Here is a 21625-nt window from a genome sequence, read left to right on the forward strand (position 1 = left end):
AGTTTAACACTGTTAAAATCACTGTTAAAATCCACAGGAAATCGCAACTACTTCATATTATTATATTTCATAATATACTTATGTACTTTTTTTCACCACCCACCCACAGAAGGTGTCCCCCGCACATTTTTAATGCTTCCTACGCCACTGGAAGGACCGAGACTTGCAGTCACAGACAAAAGGCTTGAGAGCATGCAGCAGTTCGTTAAAGACGTCAGAGAGATGAAGCTCCTGGAAGAAAAACTCAGCGAGCCTCAGATGTCCAAGAAGGAGCAAAAAAATGCAGAAAAGAAGTTGCAGAAAGAACGTGAGGAGAGGGAGAAACAGGAGAAGAAGGATCGCAAGAAGAGTGAGAAACAGGAAAAGAAAGAACGTGAGGAAAGGGAGAAACAGGAGAAGAAGGATCGCAAGGAGAGGGAGAAACAAGAGAAGAAGGATCGTAAGGAGAGGGAGAAACAGGAAAAGAAAGAACGTGAGGAAAGGGAGAAACAGGAGAAGAAGGATCACAAGGAGAGGGAGAAAGTGGAAAAGAAGCAACGTAAGGAGGCAGCAAAAAATCCTTCCAGATATGAGGAGCTGGTCTCTAACCTTAGCTCAGTCCAAAGCCAGCTAGAAACTGAGAAGCAGACTGTCCTGGAAAGAGACGGTCTGATCCACAAGCTGGCAGAAGAGAAGTGTTCCCTGCAAGAGGAGCTGGACCAGGCCAACCAGACTGTCCTGGAAAGAGACGGTCTGATCCACAAGCTGGCAGAAGAGAAGTGTTCCCTGCAAGAGGAGCTGGACCAGGCCAACCAGACTGTCCTGGAAAGAGACGGTCTGATCCACAAGCTGGCGGAAGAGAAGTGTTCCCTGCAAGAGGAGCTGGACCAGGCCAACCAGACTGTCCTGGAAAGAGACGGTCTGATCCACAAGCTGGCGGAAGAGAAGTGTTCCCTGCAAGAGGAGCTGGACCAGGCCAACCAGACTGTCCTGGAAAGAGACGGTCTGGTCCACAAGCTGGCGGAAGAGAAGTGTTCCCTGCAAGAGGAGCTGGACCAGGCCAACCAGACTGTCCTGGAAAGAGACGGTCTGATCCACAAGCTGGCGGAAGAGAAGTGTTCCCTGCAAGAGGAGCTGGACAAGGCCAACCAGACTGTCCTGGAAAGAGACGGTCTGATCCACAAGCTGGCGGAAGAGAACTGTTCCCTGCAAGAGGAGCTGGACCAGGCCAACCAGACTGTCCTGGAAAGAGACGGTCTGATCCACAAGCTGGCGGAAGAGAATCGTTCCCTGCAAGAGGAGCTGGACCAGGCCAACCAGACTGTCCTGGAAAGAGACGGTCTGATCCACAAGCTGGCGGAAGAGAAGTGTTCCCTGCAAGAGGAGCTGGACCAGGCCAACCAGACTGTCCTGGAAAGAGACGGTCTGATCCACAAGCTGGCGGAAGAGAAGTGTTCCCTGCTAGAGGAGCTGGACCAGTCCATCGCTGAAACTGAAGACGTCAGCAAGGAACTGGACCAATGCACTAAAAAATGTGTGGAGTCATTAAATATGCTATGCATTCTGCAAGCTGACCTGGACAAGGCCAACCAGACTGTCCTGGAAAGAGACGGTTTGATCCACAAGCTGGCGGAAGAGAAGTGTTCCCTGCAAGAGGAGCTGGACCAGGCCAACCAGACTGTCCTGGAAAGAGACGGTCTGATCCACAAGCTGGCGGAAGAGAAGTGTTCCCTGCAAGAGGAGCTGGACCAGGCCAACCAGACTGTCCTGGAAAGAGACGGTCTGATCCACAAGCTGGCGGAAGAGAAGTGTTCCCTGCAAGAGGAGGTGGACCAGGCCAACCAGACTGTCCTGGAAAGAGACGGTCTGATCCACAAGCTGGCGGAAGAGAAGTGTTCCCTGCAAGAGGAGCTGGACCAGGCCAACCAGACTGTCCTGGAAAGAGACGGTCTGATCCACAAGCTGGCAGAAGAGAAGTGTTCCCTGCAAGAGGAGCTGGACCAGGCCAACCAGACTGTCCTGGAAAGAGACGGTCTGATCCACAAGCTGGCGGAAGAGAAGTGTTCCCTGCAAGAGGAGCTGGACCAGGCCAACCAGACTGTCCTGGAAAGAGACGGTCTGATCCACAAGCTGGCGGAAGAGAAGTGTTCCCTGCAAGAGGAGCTGGACCAGGCCAACCAGACTGTCCTGGAAAGAGACGGTCTGATCCACAAGCTGGCAGAAGAGAATCGTTCCCTGCTAGAGGAGCTGGACCAGTCCATCGCTGACACTGAAGACGTCAGCAAGGTACTGGACCAACGCACTAAAAAATGTGTGGAGTCATTAAAAATGCTATCCATTCTGCAAGCTGACCTGGACCAGGCCAACCAGACTGTCCTGGAAAGAGATGGTCTGATCCAAAAACTGGCGGAAGAGAAGTGTTTCTTAGAGGAGGAGCTGAAAAGGAGGCTGCAGAAAGAAAAGAGAGAACAGGAGGAGGCAGCTGAGGCGGATAAGAGAGGACGGGAGGAAACACAGAAACTTCAAAAGGAGAGAGAAGACCTTCAGAACAAGCTGTCAGAGAGGGAAGCAGACATCATCTGTCTGCAGCAGTCTCTGGAACTCCAGCAGAAACAGACTGAAACATTAACACAACAGTTTCAGGCACACTTGGACCAGGCCAACCAGACTGTCCTGCAAAAAGACGGTCTGAGCCATAACCTGGTGGAGGAGAAGTCTTCCCTGGAAGAGGAGCTGAAACTTGAGCAGCAGGCTATAAAAGAAAGCCTAGAGAAGGTTCAGCCTCTTCCTCATGAGCAAGAGGAACAGTTAACTCTGCTCAAGGACAGTAATGAAGAGCTCTCTTTAAAGGTTTCTGAACAGCAGAACCCCATCAACTCCCTGCCGGCTGAAAACGCAGTTCTCCATGAACAAGTGAAGGAGAGCGAAGCCAGGCTCAGACAGAAGGAGGTCCAAAAGGAGGAGGACGCAACATCTGAACTCCTCACAAACATCTGACAGTTGTGCAAAAAAATCTCAGATTTTTACTTGTTTTTTTCCAGAATTCGACAATTCTGAGGGAAAAAAGTCTCAGTAAATTCTTAGATTTAAGTCCACCTCCAAGAAGAAGCCCTCTTGTCTCTCTCTCACACACACACTTTAAAAAAATAAAAAATAGCCTATAAGTGTCATTTTGTTAAATATTTAATAAGATATAACAATATAAATAATAACAGGTGGTGGTTCTGGTGTATTTACCATATGAGTGGTTCAAGCGCAGAACCTAATTAATGCTGACTGTGGTGTTAGGTAGAGATGGGGACTCGCAGTTTATTCATTAGGACTCGGGTCACACTTAATTTGACGCTCCTCGATTATAGCCAGGACTAGTGATGGCCAAATGAAGCAATCCATCTTCACTCACTGTTCTGCAGTAAGTCTGGATGGAATCTTGTGTTGTGTGAAATATCTTCCAGGTTCAAGCCTCAAGTCACTGACGGCAAGTCTAAGTCAAGTCTCTTAATGTTCAGTGTTCGTGTTTAACCCTTTAAACCCTAGCCATACTAAGGGAAAAAAACGCCTAAAAAGACATTCCCAAAGAAAATAAAGAAATGCACCACAATAATAATGTGCATATGCATGTTCTTGGTGTCTAGGGACATCTAGGGACCTCAGAGAATGCATTTCCAGTGTTAAAAATACTGTGTCTATTAGTATGCCTGAGTTAATTAGAATAAACTAAAGGAGAAATGTAACATTTCTATCCTCGCCTGAGTTTTTTTCTTATTTGACAGAGGAAAACACTATGCCAACAATGTTTCTATGTACACAGATGCCATTGATCACATTCAGCTATTCCTTGGCTACAAATATACCAAATTTGATAGAATTTGAACCAGGAGTAAAGTCTTCACAAAGGTTTTAGTAAGGATATCACCAGGCGGACACTCAGTTTGGCACAATTTGGCACAATTTGGCACCATAGTGCCAAATGGGTTACTTACCTTTTCCAATGGGAACTGACTGGAAAATACAACTTATATCCATTACACTAGTCTATTGCCATCTACTGGAGCTTTTTAGTATTTATTTTACCTTGTGCTTCATCAACTTCTACCATTGTGCACAGTATAAAATCAATAGAAAAAACATCAAAATGTATGATTTTGTCTCCAATTAAGAGTAGTTTTATTATAACAACTATGTATGTGTATATACAATAATAAAAAATAAATAACAAAAACAAAATATCAAATTTGGAAAAGGTCAATGTGCAATAATGCAAAATATCCCGTCCTGTAAAGTATCAACACATAAATTTTTTCAAAAAGTGATGTACAACACAAATGTAGAAAATCGGTGGAAGCAGGTAATCTGCTGTGGCAACCCCTGATGGGAAAGTAGTAGTACAAGAAGAACAAAGTGCTCAATGTAAATGTGCACTGAACAAAAAAATACACCAAATAACACCATTAGTGCAAATTGTACTCCTGAAAACAACTATTGCACATCCAAGGTAAACTGCAAAAGGTAAGGTGAACAGGAACAGAAACAAAAGTATCATCATTCATTCCTCCCTCAGCTGCCTCATCCCATGATACTCAAGAAAACAATTTCTCTCAGGAACAAGACAAAGGGACACATTGCACCTGGAGCAGTAAATGGGTGTCTTCATGTCCTTCAGTTTGTAGCCTGGCATCTGCTTTGCCTTCTCCTTCTCTTTGGCTGCACAGACCACACACTTCCTGCGGTCCTGAGTGCCAGTTTTTCCTCTGTACATGGGCATGCATGTGTTAGTGAGGCTGTGGTGGGGGGCAGCATGATCAACAAAACTTTTGGCTTGTTCAACCATCTCCCTCATGAGAATCTCCCTGAATTGTTTCTGAGATATGGGGGTCTGATTTTTAGTGCTGGCTACTGTTCTAAAAAGGATGTAGCTGTTGACAACTGCAATATCAATAAAGTGGTAAAAAAAAGTTTTGTACCACCGCATTGTCTTGCCAAGCACAGAGTAATACTGTATGAGGGCATCTGAGAGGTCCACCCCACCCATGTTGATGTTGTAGTCCTTACATGCATCAGGAATACTCACAGCAGCCCTTTGCCAGTGTCCATCTGCTCCCTTCACTCGCCTAAGTGCAGTGGCTCCACTATATGCCTTATGAAAGCTGCTGCAGACATTTACAACTTTTGTGTCCATCCATCGCGCAAAGAGGAGGTTGCCCTTACGGATCCACCTCATGTCTCCCCTCTCAGGCTTCTTTGGCAGGTCGTTTATGGTGGTTTTTGGAAAACCCTCTCGATTGGTCCGAATAGTTCCACAAGCTACTGTGTGATTTTGTGCCAATTTGTTGAACAGTAGTGGGCTGGTATAGAAATTATCAAGGTAAAGATGGTAGCCTTTTCCAAGAAGTTCAAACCTCATCAGATCCATGACAGATGTGATGCTGAGGCCGTCCCCCTTCTGTCCCCTCTGTTTGACCTTGGCTGCATCTTTACCTTGATAGACAAAAAAATTCAATGTGTAGCCAGTTTTAGAGTCTGCCAATACAAATAATTTGTAGCCAAATTTTGTTGGTTTGTCCTTCATGTATTGTCTGAATCCAATTCTAGCCTTGCTTGCCACCATCCTCTCATCAATTGTGATGTTCTGGTGAGGCTGGAAAAGAGAATTACAGGCATTCACAATCTCACCATAGAGTGGCTTGATTTTGAACAATCTGTCAAACTGGGGTGTTCCTCTCTTTCTTTCGTTCTCTTCATCTTCTGTGACGTCAGAAAGATGAAGAGACCAAAAAATGGCCTCAAATCGGTCCCTGGACATGGTGGTCTTGGGGAAAGAGAAATTGTATGGCCACTTTCTCTTCCAGTAGTCAGCCCTTGTGTGCACATGTACCATACCAGAAAAAAGAATGATAGAAAGAAAAATGTAAAAAGTGTCAACTGAGAGGGGAGACCACTTGTAGCGTGCACCTTGAGCCAATCTTCGTGCAGCATTGGCATTGGTGTTATTTATTATTGTGTGTACAACATTACTGCTGAAGAACAGCTTGAAGAGGCTGAGAGGAGACCAGCTGACAGTTGTGTCGATCCTGGGGCCGGGAGGGTGTTTTGGCTCAAACCTTGGTGTTGGAGGTTCAACATCTTGCTCTTCCTTGTTGTGCCACCTCTCCTGTTGAGCCTGAAAATCGTCACTTGCTATCTTTGGCTGCTTGCTGGCTCGCCCACCACGGCTAATGCCACGGCCTCTCTTTGATGGCCTTGGGTCGGGGGAGGGGGATCCAGGACTTGAGGACGAGGAGGTGGATGGTGACCGCACTGACCTGCGCCTTGAGGAAGTGCGTGGTGGGGGGACATAGTCCTCATCCGTCTCATTTCCATCATGATCACTGTTGTATGAAAAAATAATTTAGATGTTGAAAAGAAAATATTCAATCACATCACATCAATTTCTAACAGCAGAAAAGCAAATGAATATAACAATAAAGCAGCAATAGATATATTATTGAATGACCACACAACCACACATATAATCAGCACACAAACCTTGAAAGGAGAGGTGATGCCTCAGTGTTGAGCCCAGATGGGCCTGGAACATCACTGTCCTCATCTCTTCCCTCTTGTTGGCTAACAAAATAATATACTTATTATCATTTGTAACTGCATACATAATGAAATATATACATTATGCAAAAAGACACAAATGTCGTAAAGGTATGTAAAGATAGCATTGCATAGGTATGAAATATCCTTCTTCATCTCCGTTCAGCTGTTCCCTTAGGGGTCGCCACAGTCAATCATCACCACTATCCTCTGCATCCTCTTCTCTCATCCCAACTACCACCCTGCTACACTATATTGTGTATACATGTATATATAATAAATCATTTTTTATTGATCAACACAGATATTAGCAAAAAAAAAATACTTTACACTTCAAAATAAATCCACACACTTACTCATAAACTGGGTCCATCTTCTCCAAGAACATGGCCTCTTCTTCAGAGTCAATGTTGCTGGCGTCAGAGTCAGACGAGTCTTGAAATTCAATATCTGACTGGCGCTGAATTTCGGCCAAAATCTCCGCCATGTCCCTCTCGACGCGGTACGTTCTCTTCGTCATTATGAAGAGCTAGCTAACTACCTCTCGCAGGTACTCACTGACACTCACTGGCACTCGCTGACACTCACAGGCACTCGCTGATACTCACAGGCACTCACAGGCACTCGCTGATATTCACAGGCACTCACAGGCACTCGCAGAAACTCGCTAAATATCACTAAAACTTGCTAAAATACTCCGAAGTCACTACTACCAACTAAAACCAACTACTACCGCTACAAAAGCCGCCGCCCACCCACGTTCGCTAGCGGGAGCGTCATCACGCTGTTTGTGTGCGTCTAGTCTTTACGCAGGGATCTTTCGTCAGCTGGGTATTGTAGTCCATTAGTTTTTTGGTGTCATTCGATTCGGTAGATTGTCCTCTTTCATGGGACTACAAACATGGCTGCCGCGGCGGCAGAATTTGATCAGAATTTGAACTTATCATGCCCGTACGTTTTCGGCCCTTCGGCGGGCCCATCGGGTTTAACAGGTTAATGGTGTTTAATAGTGTCTAAAATGCCAATGTGACTGTTCCGTTCAGTTGCAGGGATACTTTCTTCATTTCTGGTTTTGTAATTCTTCTATGATGTCAAAACATTTGGAACACTTGATTTTTCATGCTATTGAGTATAAATTCCTAAATATAGCTTACAGAGATATAATCTCCTTTTAGATATAGATAAGAAACTTTATCAGTATATTCAAAAATTGAGCTAAAAAAATTGTAAAAAAAAGATTGTATTGATTTTGTCACAGCAGACAGAAGATTTTGTTAATATTTATCCTAGGCTGAGGGGCAGATGAGCACAGACAGGCATGCTCTGAATAGAACGGAGTATTGACCCATCCAAAGTGTGAGAGACCGCAGCGTTATAATTAATATGATCAATTATTATGCAGCCACTGTGGAAAAAAACAGCAAAGCAGTCATAGCAACTAAAATCATTTGTTCATGTCCTTCAAAACAAACTTGCATAAAACAGGAAGGCCCTATTTTCATAAACAATGAACGATGTAAAAGACTATTCAGCCTGTTTATGTCCACAGCTGCAGTGAAACAGGCTGCAAACAGAACATGTAGACTCAAACTACAGGACATCTGAGGTTTGTGCATAAACCTTGTTTCATTAAACAAAGAGGTCATGCATTTGTATTCCTGTTCATGCTCTCTATGGTGGACTGGTCACGTTGATAACATCCTCCTGAATGGGCCGAATAAACACACAGAGATAACACAGATAACACTCAGCACACACTGGTTAAACTGACAGTTGCAGCCATGATCCCGATGGGCCGCGGTTTGTGTCTTCCTTCTCCAGCCACCGTCCACCAGCTGTTCTCTGTGGCACGAGATGCCAGCATCATCCCTGATATCTCCTTGGATCCCGTCCTCACAACCTTCCTGTCACTGGACTCCTCAGCAGCACTGCAGCATCGATATGGTTTCCTGCAGCGGGGTATGAGCAGAGAGCAGCAAGCGGCGTTCAGACAGAGCCTGATCGGAGAGCTGGGGGGCAGCAGGGTCACCTATGGAGGAGTAGGGGTCATTGCTCTGGCTCTGTCCATGCTTTTTGACCAGGTTGCCCAACATGTAGGCAAAGCTGTTCAGTTTTGTGTGTTTTTTGTAGAAAAAAAAATCAAAAATTGTTATCTTATCAGGTCCGAGTGCAAGGATCATCCACAGAGGGCCATCTATCAACGCAGGGACCCCAGGCCATGATGATTTTTGGCATCAGTACCTCTTCAAGAATTGGCCAGCTAATTAACAGCTACCTCCGCCTCATTCTTGGCATCGCCAACAACCAGGAGACAATGGCCGAAACCACGGAGCTCTACGACAGTTTGCTGAAACTTGAACTGCTTGATCATTATGAGAGGATGATTAACAAGAAGAGAATGAGCTCAGTGTCCATGCAGCAGTGGTTGGCAGGAGCAGCTTTTCACCTGCACCTGAGACTGCACCAGGTAAGGACGGGCAGGCGAAAACTCCAGATGAAACATGTCAATGACCATATGGTGCAGTATCCACATGCTTTTTTGTGCCTTAAACTGTTGCCTACATTACCCACAATGCAACTTAACTAGTAAGAGCTCTGTTATGTCTGACAAGGTGCTAAAAAACAGACAAGCTCAGATATACTTTTGTTCTTCTTCCAACAGGTCCGTCTGAACTCTGTGCCTTTGGGATCTGCTAAATCACTGCGTTTTTCTTATAAGACAGGACTGAATCACCTGATTCAGGGCTACGCAGCTTATCTGCGCAGAAACATCCAGGAGACTGCAGCTCCAGGCCCACATCACACTGCAATCAATGCAGCCAGTGGTCCAAAAGAAACCAGTGCAACCAATACAACATGCTCCAGCAGTGTCCTTTTTAATATCAGTTTGGTCAGTCCAAGTGTCTCGGCTGATATATTCAATGACTCTACCACACCCAATTCAACTGCTGGAAGCTGTAAAACTCATGGCTCCACAGAGGACGTTGGACTCAACGAAGACAGGAAGGGAAACAATGACACCACTGTAGGTATGATAAATAAAAACACACTCAATATTTCTGCTGGGCACAGCAGGAAGGAGGAAGAACACATGTTAGTCATCGAGCCTTGGAGAAACGTCAGTCACAACGTGCAGCACCATCCCTGTGAGTCTTCGGCCATTCAGCAAGCTCTGGTGACCCGCATTATCAACGCTCAGGACCTGGAGCGGAACAGAAACTTTTTCATTTACCGAGAGAAAGCCTTCCAGAACCTCCTCAGACAGAGGGAGGACTTTGAGCTGAGGTCAAATTAGATCATACATCACAGGCAGATCATATTCATTGATCATGCACTTGTTGAATTAATGTAGATGAAGTATGGATGTCCTCAGATGTCACCTGGAGTCAGGTGAACCATCTCCAGCTTAACACCTGAAAGACTAAGGAGCTGGTCATCGACTTCAGGAAGTCCAGCCCACAGCCACGTCCAGTGACCGTCAGGGACGACGAGGTGGAGATTGTAGGCAACTACAAGTACCTCGGGTTGTGGCTGGACAACAAGCTGGACTGGACATGCTGTACAGATCACCTGTACAAGAAGGGCCAGAGCCGACTGTACTTCCTGCGAAGACTGGGAGCCTTCAACATCTGCAGGAAACTCCTGTGGATGTTCTACCAGTCTGTGGTGGCCAGTACACTTTTTTATGCTGTTGTCTGTTGGGGGGGTAACATAAACAAAAGGTGTGCTAACAGGCTGGACAGACTTATCAGGCGGGCCGGCTCTGTGGTCGGCCTGAAGCTGGACTCCCTGGTGACAGTGGCAGAGAGGAGAACACTAAGAAAACTCCTGGCTATTGTGGACGATGCCAGTCATCCTCTGCACACTGTCATCAGCGCTCAGAGGAGCCAGAACAGTCACAGGCTGCTCCTCCCCAAGAGCAGGACCAACAGACTCAGAGACTCCTTTGTCCCCCGATCCATCAAACTCTACAACTCTGCTTTTGGCAGGAGGGGGAGAAGGAAGGGAGGAGCACAGCCCGCCTGATACAACACACGTGCAATAATTTACATGTGCAATAATCCTGTACCATTTATGCTGCTGTGCAATGTTTGTTTACATTTACTGCACTATACTACATTACCATTTATGCTGCTGTGCAAATTTTTTGTACACAATTCCTTTACATTACTGCACTATATCACATGACAATCTATGCTGGTGTGCAATGTTTGTAAATAATTCCTCTTATCCTTTATTTTTTACTGCACTATATTCTATTTTATTCTATTTTATCTTATTCTATTTAACTCTTGCTCTGACTGTTGGTGTTGTAGTGCTGCTGGTACCCAAATTTCCCCGAGGGACCTTCCCAAAGGGATTAATAAAGTATATTCTATTCTATTCTATTCTAAAAGAAAACAAACTGTTTTGACATTTCATTTATTTGTAGTATTACATGTGAAACTGATGCAAAGTAAAATAAAACATCACGGGTGTTCTCAGATTCTGTAAACAAATATCTAACAGTCTGCATCTAATGTATTGAATAAATCAAATTAAAAACAGCATTGTGTATCTGTAGAGGGCGCCATCACCCACCTCTCCTCACCGGAAGCCAGCAGAGGAGAAGAAGAAGAATCTCTCCTCCCGCCCCTTCAAACGTTGTTGTTGGATTGCTGCTGCGCTGCATGCGCGAGAAGTGCTTCACTTCCGCACACTAATATGAACAGTATATACGAAGACCACAGCTAAACACCACAGCTAAACACCACAGCTATCCGGAGGTATGTGATTTTGTTGTATAACTTTTATCAAACGCTGTTTCTACTTCAGCTAGCTAAACTGCTCTCCGGGCTTAGCTCGCGGTTAGCTGCGTGCGGTGAAACAAAGTAAAGGGAAAGTGTTGGAAGGTTGCTGAACAACAGTTAAAGTGTGTCACCTTATCAGGAAATATATGTAACGTTACTACTACTGGACACAGAAGTATTTAATTTACTTCACGGGAGGAGTTACTTACTCTTAGTAGTGACTGCGCACGTTAGCTTGTTTGCTACAATGCTAACAATTGAAGGAGTGGCTTTATTTCCTGGTAGGTTGTGTTTCATAAACATACCCCCAAAAAAGAAAAACGCTAATTTGGCGGACTGTTGTTTTAAATGTAATTACCCAAAACAGTGAACGACTTTATCTGTACACTGTCTGAATTAACTACGTGCCTAGAAGACAACTGAACAGTCAATAGAAAGACTCTCAGGTGTATTACAGGTAAGCTAGCTAGTTTTGCTATTGGGCTGCATCTAACAATGCTAATAGCGCTGAGTCAGACTAGTGATGGGAAATATACAGAGCTCAGTGTTGTCAATGAAACAATATTTGTGAAAACAAGCGCTCGACAGTTAGTATTCCCCCCCCCCCCCCCCAATCATTATTTTATCACTTTGTGTTTTAAATAAAGCTTTATGTAGCTGTCGGAGACTCGGAACCGACGTTTGGGCTGTGTCGGAAGTAGCCCGGTCAGCTATGAATGAGCACCCGACATGTGCGTGTCGTGACTCGTGTGTTTCGTTTTTGTTGAACAGAGAGCTACAGAACAAAGAATCACACCTCACTGAGAGAGAATGTCATTAATGTTTGTTATCATCTTTCTCTTTTTAAGTCTCATACTGAGTGAATGTGCTGTCTGTTTTACATATGGACACATGGAACCGCATGGTTGTGATTTAATGACACGTGTCAGTTTTTTTCTCTCTATGAAACATGCTGAACTATAATAAAACTCTTAAGTACTGTCAGACCTGGCTGGATGGCATTAAGGAGCCATACAACGACTATACATTATTTACAATATTACATTATTAATTATTAATTGTAACCGGAAGGTTACTGGACAACCCTGCTATACTTGGGCAAGACACTTTACCTGCATAGCCTCCAGTGTACTCACTGGTGTATGGCACTCTTTGCTGGGCTGCCTTAAGCAATTTCCCCATTGTGGGACTAATACAGGTTTCAAATTTTATTTATTAAAATATAGATATTACTGTTTTCTATTGGTCATTGATAAACTTTTGTTTTTCTTTTTGCTACAGAAAAATGATACAGTTATCACTTTTCGTCCACAAGGTAAGGAACATTCGAGGCATTTCATGCAGCAATGTCATAAATATTTACTCAACAATTTGATCACATATTTACTCACTAACAGTGATTGCACCTCCATCAGCTGACATCTAACCTAGACTATAAAGCTTTTAAATTACACCTTCAACAGGCACATTGACTCTTAAATTAGTGATTTCTGAGCCTGGATTTACTTACAGTGGCTTGCAAAAGTATTCATACCCCTTGAACTTTTCCACATTTTCTCACATTATGCAAAAGTATTCAGCCCCCCTGAGGCAATACGTTGTGGAACCCCCTTTTGCTGCAATTATAGCTGCAAGTCTTTTGGGGTATGTCTCAGTTTTCAGATCTTGCCACAGATTCTCGATTGTATTTAGGTCTGGACTTTGACTGGGTCATTCTAACACATTAATATGTTTCATTTTAAACCATTCCACTGTAGCTTTGGCTTTATGTTTAGGGTTGTTGTCCTGTTGGAAGGTGAATCTCCGCCCCAGTATCAAGTGTTTTGCAGACTCCAACAGGTTTTCCTCCAAGATTGCCCTGTATTTGGCTCCATCCATCTTCCCATCAACTCTGACCTGCTTCCCTGTCCCTGCTGAAGAGAAGCAGCCCCAGAGCACGATGCTGCCACCACCATGTTTGACAGTGGGTATGGTGTGTTCAGAGTGATGTGCAGTGTTAGGTTTCCGCCACATATAGCGTTTTGCATTTAGGCCAAAAAGTTCAATTTTGGTCTCATCTGACCAGAGTGCCTTCTTCCACATGATTGCTAGGTCACTCACATGGCTTCTGGCAAACTGCAAACAGGACTTCTTGTGGTTTTCTTTAACAATGGCTTTCTTAATGCCACTCTTCAATTAAGTCCAGATTTGTGCAGTGCATGACTGATAGTTGTCCCATGGCCAGATTCCCCCACCTTAGCTGTAGATCTCTGCAATTCATCCACAGTCACTATGGGCCTCTTGGCTGCGTCTCTGATCAGTGCTCTCCTTGTTTGGCCTGTTAGTTTAGGTGGATGACCATGTCTCAGTAGGTTTACAGTTGTGCCATACTCCTTCCATTCGCCGATGATGGACTGAACAGTGGTCTGTGAGATGTTCAAAGCTTGGGAAATCTTTGTATAGCCTAACCCTGCTTTAAATATCACCACAACTTTATTCCTGACCTGTCTGCTGTGTTCCTTGCACTTCATGATGCTGTTTGCGCCCCAGTATTCTCTAAACAAACCACAGAGGCCGTCACAGAACAGCTGTATTTGGACTGAGATTAAATTACACACAGGTTGACTGTATCTAGTCATTAGGTCAACATTCGATCAGTCAGAAATCATCAGGCAACTTCTGAAGGCAATTGGATGCATTCAGAGAAAAGGGGGCTGAATACTTTTGCACACTGCACCTTTCAGTTTTTTATTTGTAAAAAAAAAATTAACTCATGTTTAACTTTCTTTCTACGTCACAACTGTATGCCACTTTGTGTTGGTCTTTCACATAACATTCCAATAAAATATATTTATTTTTGTGGGAATAATGTGAGAAAATGTGGAAAAGTTCAAGGGGTATGAATACTTTTGCAAGCCACTGTACAGGCATCCCAGATTAGAGTGTAGAAAGTAATGTTGTGCCCTACTTTGCTTGGATGACTTGGACAGTGTGATTTAATTTTACAATACAGGGCTCTAGACTAACTTTTTGCACTGGTTGCACTGGTGTGCCTAACTTTTTTTCTTGTGCACCGGCACAAAATGTAGGTGCACCGCATCACACTTAATCCATATATTTTTGTACGCATCAGTACATTTTGTACATATGAACGGGCTTAATAATCACATATCATCCTAAAATGAATTTGGACCTTGTGTAATGAACACAATACTTTTTAAATGGGCGTTTGTCATGTAACCATGTACTGTAACTCCTTAAAACGAGTGAATCAGCCTTCATGAATGCAACCACACAGGTCAAATAATACTGTCCGTCAGACCTGTTCTGTCTGTTATAATGCTACGAGCACGTCACGCCCCCTCCCTGAACATTACCGGCTCGTTATCATCACTCATTCAGGTCAACAGCACATTAGCAAAACCTGCATAGTAGCAACAAATCTTCCTCCGCCGCTACATGTTCACCTAAACTGAAGTTTCTGCTGTTCAGCAGCGAAATGTGTCTGTGTGTTCACGCGGTGCAATGAGAGGGCCGTATGAGGAGTTATACACACAAAAGTCCGGGCCGAAACAAACTTGTTCTTGTTCTCGTCACCTCGGGTAACGTGGAGTATAGAAAAAGCTTTAGCACACAGCATCAGCTCTGCACAGCTTATGTCCACGTTCTTCTTCTTCTGGATTTCCTGCGGTCTCGGCTGACTACAGCAGACACGTTTTCAAAAATACACACACGGGGGTCCCATCCTTCACTGTCTCTGATTGGTTTAGACCACGATATGAGCCTGGTGTGTGTCTGTTGTTCAGAGTAATTTGGCTCATTAGATTATGATCAGTCAAAACAAGAGTAATGTCAGTTTGGTAACCTTTTTATTTATAATTTTATGTGGAAAAAGTATAGTTCAGTTTTCTTAAATATATAAATGAAACGGTGAGTCCTTCATATGGAGCATTTCTTGTAAGCTGTTTTTTTTTAATGCCTGTTCTTTTGTTGTTTATAGAGTCAGTTTTTGAACGATGGAGTCAGATCCCACTTGAAATCAAAAAGGAGGCTGGACAGCGGATGAAAATCTGTGTCTTTTGGCTTCCTATTCTATTGCAGCGGGACGAGTCCAGCAATGCTGTTTGCTGGGCTGCAGAAATAGGTCTAATCAGCTCAAAGTAAGCATTGCTAGCAGCCAACAATTTCCTTCCTGACTGTTTCAGGATGCTAATAAGTTTGTCATTGTCTCTTTGTAGGAACACAGAGGACCTACGTCTGAAGCACCTGCGCAAGATTGAGACAGTGGAGACAATCCTCAGAGCCTTGGAGCAAGGATCTGTAAGTTAACTGAGCCAGAGACTAAAGTTAGTGCCACCATCTCTGCCCATGAGCACAACTAGTGCAGCTCCAATAATTGTCTTAGATGCTGTGTGTGTGGATTTTGAGTTGAGTTGAGAAGGGCCAAAACAATGCTACCACATAAACATGTTCATAAGGAAATCAGGAATATTTGAAGATGGCAAATCAATAAAGAATATAGATAAGGGCAAAATGTGTGAGTTTCTGCTGATGAACATTTGTTTACCATCATTTTAGAACATTGTTTTTGGTTTAAAATGCTGCTTTGTTCTCTGTTCTAGTTGAAAAAGGACCAAAGCAAACATGTTAAACTTGGTAAGTGTTTTTTTTTTCTCAGGGTAGAAAATATAAATTTGAACACATCTGTGTGTGTGTGTAAGGATCAGGGTTGTTGAATTAAACTTGTGGGTGTTGCAGCATCGCACCGGTGAGGTTTTGGATGATGCCTTACGCTGGTTGGAGCAAACGGGAGAACCTGACGTACGCACTCGCCTGATGGATCTCGGCCACGGACACACCTGCTTCACAGCTCTTCGCTTTATCTTCACAGAGTGTAGGTTACAGTCATGCTCAGCGCTCTGCTTTCATCCACTCACTCTTCTCGTCATTCATGTGAAGCTATTGATTCTTGTTTTGTTTAGTTGCCAAGTATATTCAAGACATGGGAGGACGCCATGAAAAGACCATGAAGTCACTGATGGCTAAACCTGGAAGTTATTCTATAGAATAAATAATATAATATTATATTTATATAATAATATAAAGAAAGCCTAGAGAAGGTTCAGCCTCTTCCTCATGAGCAAGAGGAACAGTTAACTCTGCTCAAGGACAGTAACGAAGAGCTCTCTTTAAAGGTTTCTGAACAGCAGAACCCCATCAACTCCCTGCCGGCTGAAAACGCTCTCCATGAACAAGTGAAGGAGAGCGAAGCCAGGCTCAGACAGAAGGAGGTCCAAAAGGAGGAGGACGCAACATCTGAACTCCTCACAAAGGGGTCCTCTAGGAAGGAGCTGAAAAAGGCTAAGAGGCTGCAGAAACAACAGAGAAAGCAGGAGAATAGAAAGAAAGAAGAGGAACTCCTCACACTCCTGTTCTATAAAAAAACCATCGTGGCTGCAGAGACGAGAAGAGTATGATGAACCAGACCTGCAGTATAAAACAAAGAAGAACAAAGTGAATAAGAGGGTAAAAATTAAATTATAAATTAGGGTTCAGGACATAGAGGCCATTATAACAACACAACAACACTCTAAATGATGGAGCTGAAGCCATATGTCCAGCAGTGACCTGAGAGTGACATCATTCAGGTAATAAAAATATGAATCACTGACAGTTTACTTGCTGTTTCTCCTGCACGACGATGATCCTAAACGTCCTACCTCTGTACATAGAACTGCACATTTTGCTTATTTTATTTTTCCTATTGCTTATTCATATTTTTATTTATTCTTATGCTTAAGTCTACTGTTTCTTTTTTATCTTAATTTAGTTGTGTATAAAGTCATATGAAGGGAACTTGCAAAGTAAGAACTTCATTGCTCAGTGTAACTGTAAAGTGCTGTGCATTTGACAATAAACTTCTTGAATCTTGAATCCTCAGTCCGAAACATTTACACAATCACCAACATGATGTGTAACTAAGATCGTGCGGTAATGTGACTTTCACACCGAGGCCTGTCCTGGTGAAAAGCGCCATGTTAGCTCATTTAATGGAGGAGCTGAAGAAGACTGGACTCCAAGCTGCTCCTGCTGATCATTTATGTTAGGAATAAAACCCAAAATATCAGCTGTTAATCACTCAAGTGCTTTTATTCCTGCAGGAAGGAGCAGTCACATACACAGACAGTTGCCTCTGTAGGAGTGCTCAAGGTCTTTTCAGAGCAGCTCCCTTCTTATACCCTCTGTTATCTAACAGACACAGCTTCTCAGAATACACACATCTTAGAATAGGCACAAGCACAATCATATATGACAGTAACATATCATGTATGAGATCATAGGTGTAACATCACATATATTTCCATAGTAAGACATATGGATAGACTGTCTCCACAAAGTCCAGGAGGCCATGCTGCTGACACAGGTTAGGTTGTTTCCAGAATTCTTCCAACAACTGCTATGCTGGACCTGAAGAACCCTATGTAAGAAACAAAGATATGAAAAGGGGAAGAAGAAGAAACAGGGGCCTGTGCTTCCATTCACATTAAGGGCGGAATAAACAGAAACACTTTCAGTTTCCTTTCCTGAAGATGACACCAAAAACTAAACAAATAAAAAATTTGAAATAAAATCTAATACATTTAAAATAAATACTGGAACATTCACACAACACAAGATTCCATCCAGACTTACTGCAGAACAGTGAGTGAAGATGGATTGCTTCATTTGGCCATCACTAGTCCTGGCTATAATCGAGGAGCGTCAAATTAATCATTACAAAACTGTTTTGATATTTTCCAGAATCACCTGTTGTATGTCCTTACGAACCAAACGTTTGGTAATACAGTAAAATGACGTGTTAAAAGTTTCACCAAGGCATCAGAAAAGGAAACATATTCATCCAAACACCTTTTTTTACAGTCTGTGTAACAGCTGTTGAGACATCAGAAACAATCAAGACGCTTTATTGTCATAGAACAACGAAATTTGGTCCGACAGCTCAGAAAAGGCAATATATACAAAAAGACATTAAATACAACAAAAAAACACACAATAATACTCAAAACAGAGCTACTCCGCAGTATAATGACATGGTCAAGTCCAGCACGATGTTATAAAGTGCAGCGTAGTGCATACAAGCATATAGACTTTAATGTGTGTCGATACAAATGTCCTTGGGATGCTGTGGACAGGTAATACAATGGCATTGTTTGCACACAAATGGCACAACCATGTTGACTGTTAGCTAGCTAGCAGCTAGCTAGTTGTTAAACTCACAAATCTGAATGCCGTGAATATAGTGATATGTCTCATGTGTGTTATGTTACCGTACTAAAGTCACGTAGTAACCTGCCTGTTTATCTGATGGTTAATGTCCTCTCTATGTGTCAGGCAGGGTTACAGAGCAGTTACTGAAAACTCAGTTTACTCAGTGCACGGTGATGTGATCATCATTTACAATGTCTGATTTGATGTCTATGATTTAAGGTTGACTGTGAGTAAATTCTCGGATGCTCTCTTTCCTCTGGATCAGAATACAGATGATCATAATCCATCCAGAGTCAAAGACCACCTGTTCATCCATCTGCTGACCTGCTCTCTGCTGCACTCTGCTGGACACTTTTTACAGATGCAGGAGTGCACTACTAGAGCTACCTTTTGAATTAACCCAGCAGACTTTATATTTCTATAGAAATATCTATCTATAGAAACAGGCAGAATTAAGACATAAATTAAATAAAAATAAAATATAATGAAAATTTCCAAGAGTTTAAATCGAGGCAACTGGACTCAAGGATTGTTTTTATGAAAAATAATTCAAAAATGATTCAAAAAACAATCCTTGAGTCCAGTTGCCTCGATTTAAACTCTTGGAAATTACTATCACCTGGATGAATGAGAGCATCCACAGATATAGTTAAATAGTTAAATATATACGTATACGTATGCGATACTTGATTTTGCATGTTACATTGTGTGTATATGTGACACAGAAGACAACGGAATTCAATCTTCTGGGCCAGTGGTGGTAAATCTGGATCTTTCTGTGGATTCAGGTTCCTCTAATTCACTCACTAATCTGATCCGGGTCATATGACACACTTGAATCATTGTTGTTCAATTGCCAAAAAACATTTCTTGATTTTTGATTCTCTGTATGTATGACAATTCTGAAATGACTTAAGGTACCAGTTTAACAAACGTTTATTTGAAAGTACCACACACAAAAAACTTTACATCAATATCAAATGATGATATACGTAGCTGAGCCTGGCTCTGGGTGAACCACCTTCCTGATCATGGTATCTCCCCTGCCTGGTAAGTATGAGTTGGGCATGTCTCAAACAGGAGAGCTTTTCATGAAGCCCTCTGAACAATGGTACATGACGAGCTACAAACCATCAAAACCAGAAAAAGAGACGGGCCTGTGACTTCACAGCTCTTCAAACCATGTTGGTACAAAGGCGAGCCAAGACTATGAGCTGTTCATTTTAAACGTATAGTGTAGCGGCAATGTTCCAATAATAAAAATAAATGCATCCTAGGCTGTGTGTGACAGGCTTTGTCTGACACGTGTTCACCGATATTTCTGTTTGAAAGAATCTAACGGGCGGCTCGACTTCATTCATCTGTTTAATTTAATCTGTGTTTACTTTACATACAAGTCAATTTCAGAAGTCTTTATAATGAAAAATAAATCGAAAATACACGGTTGAAAACACACATTCAAAAACACACGGTGAAAACATTTTTGGTGTGATGACCACACAGCCTTCCAAAACCATCTAATCGAATGTGCACCTGTGTGCTTTACCTAAATAAATTCAGCTCCACCCAAGGACAGGCAGGGCGGCCGCCCACTGGTATTTTAACATAATGACAATTTGTATTTAACTTAACTATACTTATTCAATTTTATAATCCAAATTAAGGTGAAATACACAAAATAATTACTTAATAAAATAAAATATAATATAACTCCCCGGCCAAGACCCCACAGCTACTGTGTATGGCAGCTTCTCAGCAAGCAGGGGCATCTGCAGCTGCCAATTCTCCACACAGTGATATGATCCATAATGTAGTATAGAAAACTGCTTAGCCGAGCAGATTATTTTTTCCCAACCGCTCGTGCCGCCCCCTGTGTGATGCCGCCCCGGGCGACTGCCCAGTTCGCCCATGCCCAAAACCGCCACTGATCATGACTTCAGGTCCACCTAGAACATCTCATATATGTTTTGGTGTTCATCATGGCAATTAAAGTTGCAGAACATGATGATGCAATAGTATAAAAAAATAGTATAAGCAACTGTCAGGTTATGACACATATTTGTCCAAACAAACTAGGTGGTAATATGCACTGCACTCTCACTGCTTAATGAATTTTTCTGCTAATGCAGGTTTAAGTAGTTTTTAAATAAGCTTACCAAGTTAGCGGTGTCTCTCTGTAATATTTGTGCCTATCCCATTCCCTTGAATGCACTCCGTGTCTTCAGGACATCCCTGCACCTTCCCAGCCAGAAGAATTATCCCTACTGACATCCTCTCTCTTACGGTCTTGCTCTCTGTATCGACTCCTGTCACGGTCTCGGCTCCAGTCTCTGTTCTGGTCTCTCTCGTTGATGTCTAAACAAGTGCTACTCCATGATAAAAAAATGCAAGTATGTGTGTAGAGGAGTGATTAGAAAGAAAAATCTGGTTATGTACATAATATGGGCAACAGATGCATACCAGTGTACACACAATTGCTCTGTAGTCTGGATAGAAACTAGAGACATGCGTTGTACTCATGTTGTGCCGTGCATTCTTGCAGTTTGTGGGGACAAAACCCACTGATAGAGATGGACATTATTGGTTGGTCTCATTGGACGTCACCTCCCTGTTCACCTGCATTCTGACCTCAGAAACCACAGAGATTGTAAGGAGATGCATCACACAAGACAGCACACTCAAGGAAAGAACCAACCTCACGCCACACATCTGTGACATACTGGACCTCTACCTGAACACCACTTAGTACAATGGGAACTTTTACAGACAGAAGCACGGCTGTGCGATGGGATCACCAGTGTCTCCAATTGTGGCCAACCTCTACATGGAAGAAGTGGAGAGAAGAGCCCTGAGTTCCTATCCTGGAACCACCCCCACCCACTGGTTTAGATATGTGGATGACACCTGGGTCAAAATCAAAACTAATGAAGTGGAACGGTTCACAGAACACATCAACGCAGTGGACAACAACATCAAGTTCACTCGGGAGGACACCAGGGACAACAATCTGGCCTTCTTGGACTGCA

At 43.0% G+C, this 21625-nt stretch overlaps 1 protein-coding gene and 1 pseudogene across 2 annotated transcripts; one reads left to right on the forward strand and one right to left on the reverse strand.

The window, feature by feature from the left end:
- The first annotated feature begins 7901 nt into the window (after positions 1-7901).
- LOC114431942 (uncharacterized) lies at positions 7902-9968 on the forward strand. 2 transcript variants are annotated; one of them, XM_028399631.1, is made up of 3 exons: positions 7902-8654; positions 8723-9028; positions 9224-9968. In XM_028399631.1, exons 1-3 carry the CDS (start codon positions 8343-8345, stop codon positions 9854-9856), a joined length of 1251 nt encoding a protein of 416 aa, XP_028255432.1. In that variant the 5' UTR covers positions 7902-8342; the 3' UTR covers positions 9857-9968. The 2 variants fall into 2 exon arrangements, with proteins under 2 accessions (XP_028255432.1, XP_028255433.1); XM_028399632.1 differs by having other exon boundaries at positions 7902-8642.
- Positions 9969-19513: 9545 nt separating this feature from the next.
- Positions 19514-19657, reverse strand: LOC114432761 (uncharacterized; annotated as a pseudogene).
- Between the last annotated feature and the right edge of the window lie 1968 nt (positions 19658-21625).

The sequence above is a fragment of the Parambassis ranga genome, chromosome 2, assembly GCF_900634625.1.
Source record: "Parambassis ranga chromosome 2, fParRan2.1, whole genome shotgun sequence".
NCBI classification, from domain to species: domain Eukaryota; kingdom Metazoa; phylum Chordata; class Actinopteri; family Ambassidae; genus Parambassis; species Parambassis ranga.